The sequence below is a fragment of the Pseudoliparis swirei genome, chromosome 4, assembly GCF_029220125.1.
Source record: "Pseudoliparis swirei isolate HS2019 ecotype Mariana Trench chromosome 4, NWPU_hadal_v1, whole genome shotgun sequence".
Taxonomy (NCBI): Eukaryota; Metazoa; Chordata; class Actinopteri; order Perciformes; family Liparidae; genus Pseudoliparis; species Pseudoliparis swirei.
In genome coordinates this window covers 4,052,028-4,064,204 of record NC_079391.1, presented here as the reverse complement: position 1 = coordinate 4,064,204, position 12,177 = coordinate 4,052,028, and the positions used below count along the sequence as shown (strand labels likewise).

General features: G+C 45.6%; 1 protein-coding gene across 1 annotated transcript in view; it reads left to right on the top strand.

Moving 5' to 3' along the window:
* The first annotated feature begins 559 nt into the window (after positions 1-559).
* Positions 560-12,177, top strand: part of LOC130192729 (inhibitory synaptic factor 1-like) — a 55,114-nt gene continuing 43,496 nt past the window's right edge. Inside the window, 1 exon segment of the mRNA XM_056412862.1 lies at positions 560-1,716. Within this exon segment, the coding sequence (XP_056268837.1) occupies positions 1,573-1,716 (144 nt within the window). The 5' untranslated portion in view covers positions 560-1,572.

Below are 12,177 nucleotides of genomic sequence, written 5' to 3'. Positions count from 1 at the left end.
CCGTGGCATCGCCCCGCTGGATTTGGCAAGAGGCCCTCCCCCCCCCGCTCCTCCTCTAGGGCCCCTCTGGGAAGCGTTCATGGGATTTATCTCTTCCTGCTGGATGGCGCCGCGCTCTCCGGCTCTCTGAAGGGGGGGGGGAGAAAAGAAAAATACACACACCGCACGGATAAGAAGTAAAATAATTATCCAATCACACGGCACAAGGAGGCAGACCAGGTTCCCTTAGCAACAACTGGAAGGAGGGAGAGAGAATCCCTTCTTCTGTTTTTTCATTCCTGTCCCCGCTCCCTTTGGGGGTTTTCGGGCACACCCCTGTGGACTGCCGTGGGGTCAGCGGGTGTGTTTTTCTTTCTTTCCGGCGAGCGCCGTTGCCGAAGACGAGCTGCCGCCCCGATATTCCAGAGGAAGGCTCCACACCTCCACACCTCCACAGCTCCACACCTCCTTTTCTCGGCGCGTCTCATCGCGATTTTTGTTGTTCTTCCTCCACAAAATTCTCATCACAAGTCAGTTCCGCCGGCTTGGAAATCAATTCATTCTGATCCCGAGCCACCTGGAATAAGCCTCTGCTTTTTTTGGGGGGGGGGGGGGGAAGAAGAAGAAAAAAAACCCTGCCTATTCCTCCCTTTCACGGACAAGAGAGAAAAAAGATGAAGGACAACGCCGTGAACTCGTCATCGTCTGCAAAGAAAAGTTTATTTTGATGTGAGTTTTTCTGTTTTATTTCTTTTTCCCTCGGAGGAAACGAGAGGAATATCCCCCCCTTTTTGTTGTTGTTGTAAACCTCCAAACAAGATCCATCCTTTTCTCTCTCTTTAAAAAGAAAGAAGAAAAAAGACAGACGCCTTCACCGAAGGACTATATTTAGAAAGCAAATCTCGTCCCCGCTGGCCGACGGAAATGTAGAACGCGGTCATTTTGGAGAAGGGGGGGAAAAAAAGAAAAAAAATGAGAGCCACTGCTGGGAGTTGTATTTTTCTACCTACGCTGGACAGCTCTCTCTAGATAAAAGAAAAGTCTTCTACGAACCCTTTTTTTCTCCCGCTTTTTCTTTTTCTATCTTCCGCCTGCCGTCATGTCACCGTGTAGAAAAGGTCGTGCGGGACACGTGGCCGAGGGGAACGAGTCCGTCCCCTAAATAGCACGTCCTCGGGAACGCTTCCAAAAGCCGAACGCTTGACACGCGCGGGATGAGTCGGCTCGCCGCGATTATGTAAGAGTTTCACACCGGGCTCGTCTTCCGTCTCCCCCCCCCCCCCCACCCACCCCTTTCTTTTTTTGGTTTTTTTTTCTCTCCATGGATGTACGCCGTTTGACTTTGCCACCCGCCGCGCTCGTCCTCTTCTCCCCGTTGCCGGAAGCGTCACGCCGCCAGCGTGCGACCCGGCGGCGTGCGAGCGAGGCGAGGTGTTTGCGCTCGCCCGGGCGCTTTTAAGATGTTGAGGTCTCCCCGCGCGGCCGGGGCCCCTGTTCGGATCAGCAGCACCGAGGCTCCTCGTAGCCAAAGACATGGACCCCGACTCGGCTCCCCCGCCCCCACGCCACTGGCCCCACGCCGCCCTGTGAAGGATGTCCCTCAGCAGAGCGCCGGCCCGGGACACCTCTGAGACGCCCAGCCCCCGAGAACGCATCCGCAGCCACATGAAGATGGTGATCGACCAGCTGGACAGCATCCTCAAGGAGCTCAAGGATGTGGCCAAGGAGCTCCGGGAGGTGAGGGGGGGGGGGGGAGGGGGGCAGGTGGGTGTGCTTCTTTTTTTTTTACAGGCTGCATTTTAACGAGTGTGCAACGATGTTTCTCGCGTGGAGATGTTGATTAAGATTCCGGAAGCGGTGAGGTCTCCCCCCCCCCCCCCCCCTTTCTTGTTTTTAGTAGCAGGAGAACGGTGTCGATGACGACCGCAGCGACGCTCGTCTTGCCCTTTAAAAAAAAAAAAAATCCCCCCCCCCAATCAAACAATTTGCTTATCGGCAACTACGAGCGCGGCGGCGTCGTCGGCGTCTCAGTGACGTGAAGCCGAGCGGAGGGGAAGCACACGGAGGCTCTCACGAGACACGGCAGTTATATAACCGTGTTGTTAAGGATCAGCTGGATTCCGACTGTATTTTTTTTCTCGCCATGGTAACACTGGGAGATGTGTGTGTGTGTGTACAGTACAGTACACACGGATCGGCATAGAGGGACGCCACGCGTGTGCTCCTCTCAGGTATCGGGCTGCACGTGTTCATGTGTGTGAGGGCCGTGAAATGGCCCTCATCATCATCATCATCATCTTTTTTAGGGATCTTCCTCTCCTGCAGTGTGTCCACAAACCCTGTGAGCCCCTCCCCTCCTCCCCCCCCCAAAAAAAAGAGAGAGAGGTAAAGGCAGATAGAGAGAGACAGAGACAAATGAAACCCGAGCAAACAGTTGTGTCTGAGCCTCCCCACGTCCTCCGAGCGCATCGCGTGATTAACCTCCCACCTGCAGCCCATCAGGCGGCGAGTGCGTGTGTGTGTGTCAGTGTGTGTGTGTCTGTGTGTGTGTGTGTGTGTGTGTGTCTCAATGTGTTGAAAAAGCAGAACGGTGGATGTTCAGCCCCATGTAACGGCCCTAAAGGAAGAGGGGGGGGGGGGGGGGTTTGAAGCTGCCATCGCTCACTCCATCACTCTGCACCGAAGCCCCGCCCCCTCCACACACACGCTGTGTGTCACTCAGCGCGCTCTACTTTATGTACTCGCACAGTCGGAGGTGCGAGGGCTCGGCTCACAGTGCGCCCTCTCTCTCCCCGGTGAGTCGGCGGCGGCGTGCGAGCGAGAGCGTGATTGATGATTATGGGACAACCGCAAGTGGAATAACGCCGGCTGGAGCTATTAATAAACAAAAACACCGCCGGCTCCAACCAACACCGCCGTTCCCACCCCAGACCCCATCAGAGAGGGCTCAAATGTCTTTCATTTTTTTATTTTACTATTGGGGAAAGCACAATCCCACATCTTGAAATGTCTCAGGGAATCATATCAGCTGTAGTGGCGCTCAGTCAATCACAGTCAATCACAATCAATCACAATCAATCACAGTCAATCACAATCAATCCTAATCAATATCCTGCAATTAACTGACCAGAAGAATCAAAGGAGAGACGAAGGAGTCGGCGTCAGTGTCGTGCGCCGGAAGCTTAACCCTCCTGTTACCTTCAAATGGACTCACATCTTTTACCCTTTTTGACCACAGCAATTAAAACCTCCAGAAAATGATTAGAATTAATCATGTTTCCTAAGTGTAAGTGTGAGGTTCGTTATGTTTGTTTGTTGACTACCTCAATAGCCCTTTAAATAAATAAAAAAGTTGATATTTCTTATAGGGTTAGGGTTAGGGTTGTTTTACACAGTGAAAAACAGCCTGGGATCAAATTGACCCCGAAGAACACCGATGCGTACAAGTTGTGTTCAGGACATTGAAAACATATCATCGTGTGAATTTTATGTTTTCCCAGTTGTCCTCAAAAAATTAGGAAAAGTCGTGAAATATGAAGCGAAACAAATTATGCCAAATGTTGAATGGGGTCAAATTGACCCCAAAGGTCACAGGAAGCTTAATGTTCCGTCAAACCTCTCGTTCTCGGCCACGTGAAGAAGGCGACGCCGTAATAGATACCGGCTGTCACAATAAATAAATGATGAATTGCGAGTGTGAATGTAGTGAAATAAATAACCTCAGCGGAGGAGGAGGAGGAGGAGGAGCCGTGATGACTGATTATCACCCGCAAGGTCTTCGGGGAAGTGTAGGTACCGAAGAGTTGAGGACGCCACGCAGCCGCCCGACGTTCAGGACGTTGTGACGCTGAACGCCACGCAGCCGCGGTATCGCCGTGCCGATTGGTTTAAAAGCTGAATAAAATAAAAAAAAGTGGTTAAAACATTTAATTGCAACACATCATTCGTGTAATTCTGATTGCGCTCGGCCTCAAAGGTGAGCGCATTGCATTATGGGTATATCTTCATTTCGTCCGTAACTCACGACGAACTGAAATGTAAAATTTGAGGCAGTTTTTTAAAAATGTTTTATTTATTATTATAAATCACGTCTTTATGGCCTCACGCTTTAACCGTCACAGGAATGTAATGTTGTACAGATTCATCATCTCATGTTGAATAGTTTACAAAGCAGAGCAGTTTTTGTTTGTATTGAATAGAAGAGTCGAGATTCGAAAAATGATTTTTTTAACGAGGCCTGGGGGAGGGGGGAGGGGGGGGGGAGAACTAACCACTGGTTCTGCTTTATACTTGTTGAGGCCGATCTGTAGCCAATCGGATGTCGTCTCGCCTTAGAGGGGGCGGGACTTATCTCACATCCACAAAAGCAGGTAACACACAACAAAAACTAGAGCGGGCACTCGGTAGAGCGCATACCTTCGCATTTCACAAGATTGGGCATTGAATTATGAACATTTTGGCATTAGTTGCATGCCAATTTGATATAAATTGACCACGCTATGGTAAAAAGAAAATGTTGACCTTTTCATGACCTTGACCATGACCTTTGACCCGATCGATCCCAACATCTAATCAAATGGTCCCCAGATAATAACCAATCATCCCACCAAATTTCATGCGATTCGGTTTAATACTTTTTTACTTATGCGAATAACACGAATACAAATAAATAAATACACGGCGATCAAAACATTACCTTCCGCATTTTCAATGCGAAGGTAAAAAGGTAAATTGATTTGCTTTGGATGGTTTGTGAGATTTAGGATCCCTCAGATGATCCATCCCAAAATGACTTGTAGTGTCTTCAGTGCTCTGATGGTATATTGGGAAACTGATATCAATACGCAGCAATAACCAAAGAACCAGTGATGACATATCGGAAAATAAGAGACAGGTTGAACATAAGACTGATAGATAGACTTTCAAAAAAAAGGTCCCCCCCCCCCCTGTTAATTTTTCATGTCTGCAATAAATGTCACATTCTGATTTTGGACTATTACGAGCTCTAAGTGCAGTCTACTCACACCCATCATTAAACGTGTCCGTGTGGTTAAGCGAAATGTTTCCCTTGAATAATCTCATATTCTGCAATTTATTAAATTTGTTATTTAAATTTTTAGCAAACCATCGTGAGCGAGTCTGGAAATGACAGATCACTTTTGTAAAATTAAAAATGTTCCTTTTTGAAACATGTTTAGCGAGGCCTGTTCCATCCCTCCTCTCTCCTCCGGTCCCTCGGCGCATTAATGCTGGTTTGATATGTTACCAGGTAGGGAGGTAGAACATCTTCACACCACACGATTAACACAGCAGCCAATAACTAACCAAGTAGTCCCTGATTGGCTCTCAAGACCAGTTTGAAAACCACAAATGTGCAATACGATATATTTAGTTAATTTGTCTCTTTGGCTTTTAAAATGAAACGTTTAGCAACCGGCGTCACGAGGTTGCCTCACCCTGAACTATCAGATACAAACATCACATCATAGTCTCAACAACTCTGCATTAACGGGATTATACTCATCAAATCCAGATGAAATGTGTAGAAATAAAGTTGACTTTTGATTTAAACATGGAGAGCGTAACAGTTGCTGATTCAGGTCATGAATCTCATGTCAAAGAAAACACGGTTTTCTGAGATTGCTCCGCTTCAGAAGCCGATAAAGTGAAATGCAGTGAGAAGGATCTACAGCACAGGTGTCAAACACAAGCCCCGCGGGCCGAATGTGGCCCGCCACGTCATTATATGTGGCCCCTGACGGCTTGAAAGACTCATATGAGGATTTCTTAAGGAAATTGAAGGAAAATATCCGGTGCTTTTATTTTGAAGGTTTCAAATTAAATGGATTCATGTTTTACGATGAGAGAGATGTTCTCATGTTACAATATTTCTACAGTCAAATAATCAATAATCAAATGCAAAGATGTATACAACACTATGTTAGAGTTGTTTATACCTTTATATGTTTCAGCTACAACCTTTGAGGGCGGCCCTCAGTGAACACGAGTGTGACGCCCCTGATCTACCGGAAGGAAATTGGAAGATAAAATACTGATAAACTTTTCAATTTTAAATAATAACACCGGCAGGAGTGGCAAGGAACAATTCATTCGGGGTAACCTTGGACTTTGAGGATAAACAAGAGGAAATAACGGCACCAAAGAGAATACAAAGTAAACTTCTGAAACATCCGATTTTGAGTTGTGCTCACATTGAATTGTACTCAAAAATAGGAGACTTTGATGAAGACTTTGATGAAGACTTTGATGAAGCGTAGATTGACTGGGGTGGTGGAGGTGGTTGGCAGTGAGCTTCATGTCTATATGCAACCAAACAGGAACGATGGACCGTGACTGTGTGGACGTATTTATTAAGAAGACGCAGACGATGCTCAAGACAAATGAATTTGGGGGGTGGGGGGGGCGGGGGGTTGGGGGAATAAAGTTGAATTAAAAGCTCCAAAACGAGAGGAGCCAAATGAACACGAGCCGGGCGAAGAGCGATCATCGAGTAGCCGAGTACGGCGCCTCCGGGACACTCGAGGGGTCAGGCGAGGGTGTCATGACCCGGAGTTTCTGTCTTGTTTTGTGTCTTATTTTGAAGTCCTTGTGTCACCTGTCTCCCTGTGGTTGTCTGCCCTGGTCCTGATTGTTTCCTCCTGTGTGATTGTTCCCCGTTGTCCAATCAGCTCCGCCTGCCTGTGTATGTAAACCCTGTTCGTATCGTTCCCCAGTGTGGCTTCGTACCGTTTCGTTCGTGTGTGTCGTCCCGTGTTGCCTGTCAAGTTGGATTTCAGAATTAAATACTGGTTTGGAAGTTGTCGGCATTTGGGTCCTCCCTCTCTACGACTACACACGACAGAGGGTTGGTCAGGATGGAGGTGGAAACGGCGTCCTCCAAATGTCAGCTGTTCAGGGACGGCGTCCGGCTTTGTCCACGAGACCGGCCCACCGTGCAGTTTTAGAACTATGGAATGGATCTTTTTTTTTGTGTTTGATGAATGTGTTTGCCCTGTGAGCAGCTGCAGGAATACCAGCTTTTCAGACTTGTTTCCTGAACAAAACGCTGAACTTTGCGCTCGACTCGGCTTATTAGCAGGAGCACATCTTCATTTAAATATGCATTACAAAGAAAAGGAGGAGGGGGGGGGGGGTCTGTTCAATTTTCTATTCACCACCCAGCGCCAGCTAAAAGGGAGTCCGTTAAAGAAAGAACTGCTTTGTGAATGATTTGATCGGGAAGTGAAAAGTGAGACCAAAAAAAGGTTGATGTGGTATCCAAGCAGCTGGCCCCAGATCAGCCAGCCAAGCCAGTGGTGGGGGGGGGGCTCCTTATCGAGACTGAAACCGGTGATGACACGGTACCTTCACCAAACCTAGAGGAAGCCCAAGGGAGACCAACACCAAAATAAAAAAGGACCCCGTCCACAGGGCCATATCCTCTCCACACGCTGCCTCCCAAGGATACTTTATCTTTTAACCACTAGGGGGACTCACGAGCACTTTCACCTGGGGAGTAGCACGATAAAGAATGCTGGTAAATACTCATGAATGAGATTATTCAAGGGAATAATGTCAACACACTTAACCACACGGACACATTTAATGATGGGTGTGAGTAGACTGCACTTAGAGCTTGTAATAGTATCAAATCAGATTGTGACATTTATTGCAGACATGAAAAATTAACAGGGGGGGGAAAACTATCCATCAGTCTTATGTTCAACCTGTCTCTTATTTTCCGATCTGGCATCACTGGTTCTTTGATTATTGCTGCTTATTGATATCAGTTACCCAATATACCATCAGAGCACTGAAGAAACTACAAGTCATTTTGGGATGGATCATCTGAGGGATCCTAAATCTCACAAACCATCGAAAGCAAATCAATTTACCTTTTTTTCGATGGATTATGTCGGGTCATGTTTAAAGGCATGACACATATATTGGAGATTCCTGCGGGGGGGAATGTGTCACTGCAGAGGCACGTAATACAATAGAACAAGAATATTTCCAAATTATCATAGGGAGAAATTAGTAAGCGGGAAATGATATTTAAGTACATCTATCTTTATAGCCTCTGACTTTGGGGAAATAATATGGAAAACTGGTACAAGTGCTTCTACTGTGCCCGTGCATGCTAAAGTAATTACATTGTCAATAAAAACTCAAGTTTAATTAAACAATTAATGATGAGTTTATGCGGCTGAATATGACACGATGTTGGCAGGAGGTTAACTGGGTTTGTCCAAATGGACGGACGCCTTCAATCAGAAATAACAATCAGTCCCGGAGCTGTGTCGTGTTGGGTCATTTCCCACCAAGCAACCATTTTAACTTGGCCACCAGTGGATGTGGATGTGCTGCCCAGTTGAACACCGCCCAGTGAACTCCATTAAAGATGGCCCAGTCTGTCCTCCATCCAGAGAGTCCATTTACTTCAGATTGAGACCGGCAGGCCGACAGCACTCGGTGGGCGATGCTGATAACTTAACCACTCAGAGGAAGGCATATATATATATATATATGCATGTAGACGTCTGACTCGGCAACGTGAGGTGACCTCTTTTTATTTATTTTTATGTATTTATATTCCTGTTCCTCAAGGTGGGTACAAGTGGGTGGGGTGGGGTTTGTTGTCTGTTTGTATATGTCAACAAAAAGATGAAAAACAATGGAAATATCAGTTAAAGTACATTTCCAAGTAAAAAAATCCATTACAATTGTTTATTTTTATATATATATATATACATATATATAAATATATACATGTATATATATAAATGTATATATAAATATGTATACAAATATATATATAAATATACATAGAAATACATATATATATATATATATATAGTCCATTACTGCTTTAATGAAAGCAGAGGGTATTAAACATTTAGCGGATGCTTTTACCACCAAGGCCAGAATGCAACGTCAGCAATATCGGAATGTAATTCCTCGATCTCCATTTTATAAATGAAACCGCGTCGAGAGCCGGAAAGGCGAGCGACATCCAAAAAAGGGAGGGAAGGGGAGATACGAGGTAAACAACGGGTTAAGACTTCTAACGGCGTCTAACCTTGAGTGCTGCGCAGAGAATAAAGCGGCATCATGCAAAGCATTCCCCCGAGCCTCTTTCACGGGGCTCTCTGCCGTGGAGCTCCGGCCTTCTTGAGGACGCGGGGCCCGGCGTATTGACGAGCCCATCACGCCCGTAAAACCCACCGGATTAGCCGGCTTTTGGAGCTGCTGCCTCTGCCCTCTGCACTCGGCATCGACTGTAATGAGGGCTTTAAGGTTAGAACTCTGCTGAGGTAAACACTCGCACGCGAAAAAGAAAAAATCGCAGTGACAATTTTTTTTTCCGCCGTGCCAGTTTGTACTTAGGGATTTTTTTTCGCCTGTCCCGAGGCAAGGAGATATCCGAATAGGATGAAAAGGGGAGTTATGCTGCGTTCACACCAAAAGCGTGAGTTTACCTGTTTGACTATTTGTGGCTTTTCGCGTCATTCTCGCCTTAAAGGGGGCGGGGCTTATCTCCGTGGCTTTACTCCATGGAAACGGTTATCATTTCCGCTATTCACCACGGAAGAACTAACCACTAGTTCTGCTTCATACTTGTTGAGGCCGATCTGTAGCCAATCAGATGCCGTCTCGCCTTAGAGGGGGCGGGACTTATCTCTGTGACCTCCCTCCGTGGAAAAAAAGTTTACTTTTCCGCTGTAAAGAAGTCACCACTAGTTCTGCTTTATACTTGTTGAGGACGTCCCACAAACGTCTGAACATCTAACGCCCACGAGTTTGGGTTCATAAAATTAATATTATATATATATATATATATATTATACATGACATCACCCGTAGGCTCCCACAGCTCGGTGACTTTCACCTCTACGTCTGAATAACTGTCTCTTCCAGCTCCACTAGAGCAGCAGTTAGATTCACCAACGGAGGAGCAGCTCAACGCTGATTGGCTGTCACAACTCGCACCTATCGCAAGCACTCACGTCTGTACGTTGACTTTGCTCATGGGATCTACTCGCGTGAAAAAATTCCTCAACGCTTTTCGTGTGAACGCGCCTTTAGAGGTGATGAAAAAGGAACGACAAGAGAAAAGTGAGCGAGAGAAAGAGAGAGAGACGGGGGAAGAAGAAGGGCGGATGGAGATAATGGTTTTCACACACCGGCTGGAACAAGCTCCGATCGATTGTTGCAATCGTGTGTCATTCGTGGGCGTGTTTGGGATTGTTCTGGAGCGTTCTGGTCCGTCTCCGTGCTGAGAATAAAACCAGTAGGCTGCAGTTAATGGTGTGAAAAGTGGCGTCCATCGAAGTGCACAAGCAGCCTTCCGAGAATAACTTTGTCACTTCATTGTCTGGACGCAGTGGGACCGCCTGCTCTCCATTGGTTAAGCTCTTTTACCGAGTGTGGGTACCAATACAGTTGCACGAGGGACACAAATTCACTTTACATTACATTACATGTCATTTAGCAGACGCTTTTATCCAAAGCGACTTACAATAAGTGCGTTTCAACCTAGAGTATAAACTAAGAACAACAAGAATACAGGAAGTAACATTTCCTCAAGATAGTCGAACTACAAAAGTACCACAATAAGAGATATTTAAGTGCCACTGAAGTGCAAATCTGTGTTTTAATCCAGATATAGTCGGAAAAGGTGTGTTTTCAGTCTCCGGCGGAAGATGTAGACTTTCTGCTGTCCTGATGTCAGTGGGGAGCTCGTTCCACCAATCAGGAGCCAGGACAGCAAACAGTCTGGATTTCGAGTGATTAGCTCGAGGTGCAGGAGTCACAAGTCGATTGGCTGTTGCCGAGCGGAGCGAACGTGCCGGGGTGTGAAGAAATACTATAATTTCCTCTATTTTCATAGGCTGTGAAATCGCTCAGGGCAGCGTGGGCCCGGCCGACTATCCGGCATAGCAGCTTAATCCAGCTAAAATCTCTGGAACTGTGTTGAAGGATCATCAAGAGACTTTTTTTTCCCCCGCTCTCCTTCCTTTTTTATTTTTAGCCGTCGTCGGCGAGGCGTCGTAAATCAACCCAGTTTTTCAAATGAGATTGTTCAGTTTTAGCTGAACTGGGCTGGGACACAAGAAAAGCCTCGGTATCCCGAGACCTTAAAACACGTTGTAAAGGTTTATGCACGGAGCGTATACATATGTCCATAACCCTGACATTTAACTCACAAGTGGGTTCTTAGTGCCATCATCATTCAACTTTTATGATATTTGAACCACGGAAAACTGAGATTGTATCTGGTAGAAAAGTTGAAATGTGAGCTGTTGGGAGGGTGGTTAACATTGTGTGTTTAGTAATGCATAAAAGTCACAAATAATTTGTCAAATAAGCGACTTCACAAACAAACCATGAATATAACGCACATGGACTAACATGATGCTTTACTTGTAGCCTGTGTGTTTGTAGGTGAACGTAATTCATTCATTAAGCGGGAGGAACAATTTAACAATTTTGATATGTTAGAAAACATTTCATTAGATTTTCATGAAGCTCCGCCTCCTGTTTACCTTATCGAAATAAATGACTTCTAACCTTAATATCTCAAAACGTAAATGTCCAATGATTCTATAAGGAAGTTATATATGGAATTTCAACAAGCATATTCCAATGAAAAAACAAGACACACACACACACACACACACACACATGACAATAAGGACACTCACTGTCTTCACTTGTTTTATTGATTACAGCAAATACACACATAGTACACGTATGTTCTACCTCCAAGGTTTATTAAATGATGCTGCATTGCTGCTAAAGCATCATTTCAAATATCTCACTTGGAAAATGTACAATAAGCATGTACAAATTCTGAGAAATAATTGAGGAACATCATGCATGTTGTTCGAGTTAAATACATACCATAAAATGGACTTTAAAATGAATTACCGTATTCTTGTGTGTATATTTTACTGGTACGAATCAGAGCAGCTGTGTCGTCTTTTACACAGCGACAAAGTACCACTTTGCAACAGGTGTTGATGAATAATTACGATAAAAATTACGTCTGAAAGTGCCACAAAATTAAATCTGATCTTTAAAAAATGCTGAGTGTGGAAAACCCATCTGCTCCCTGTTTCCACAACACACCGTAATTACTCTTATTCCAAGTCAGTCGTTGTTCCACAAGAGGGCCAGAAAGTTGACTTCAGGGCC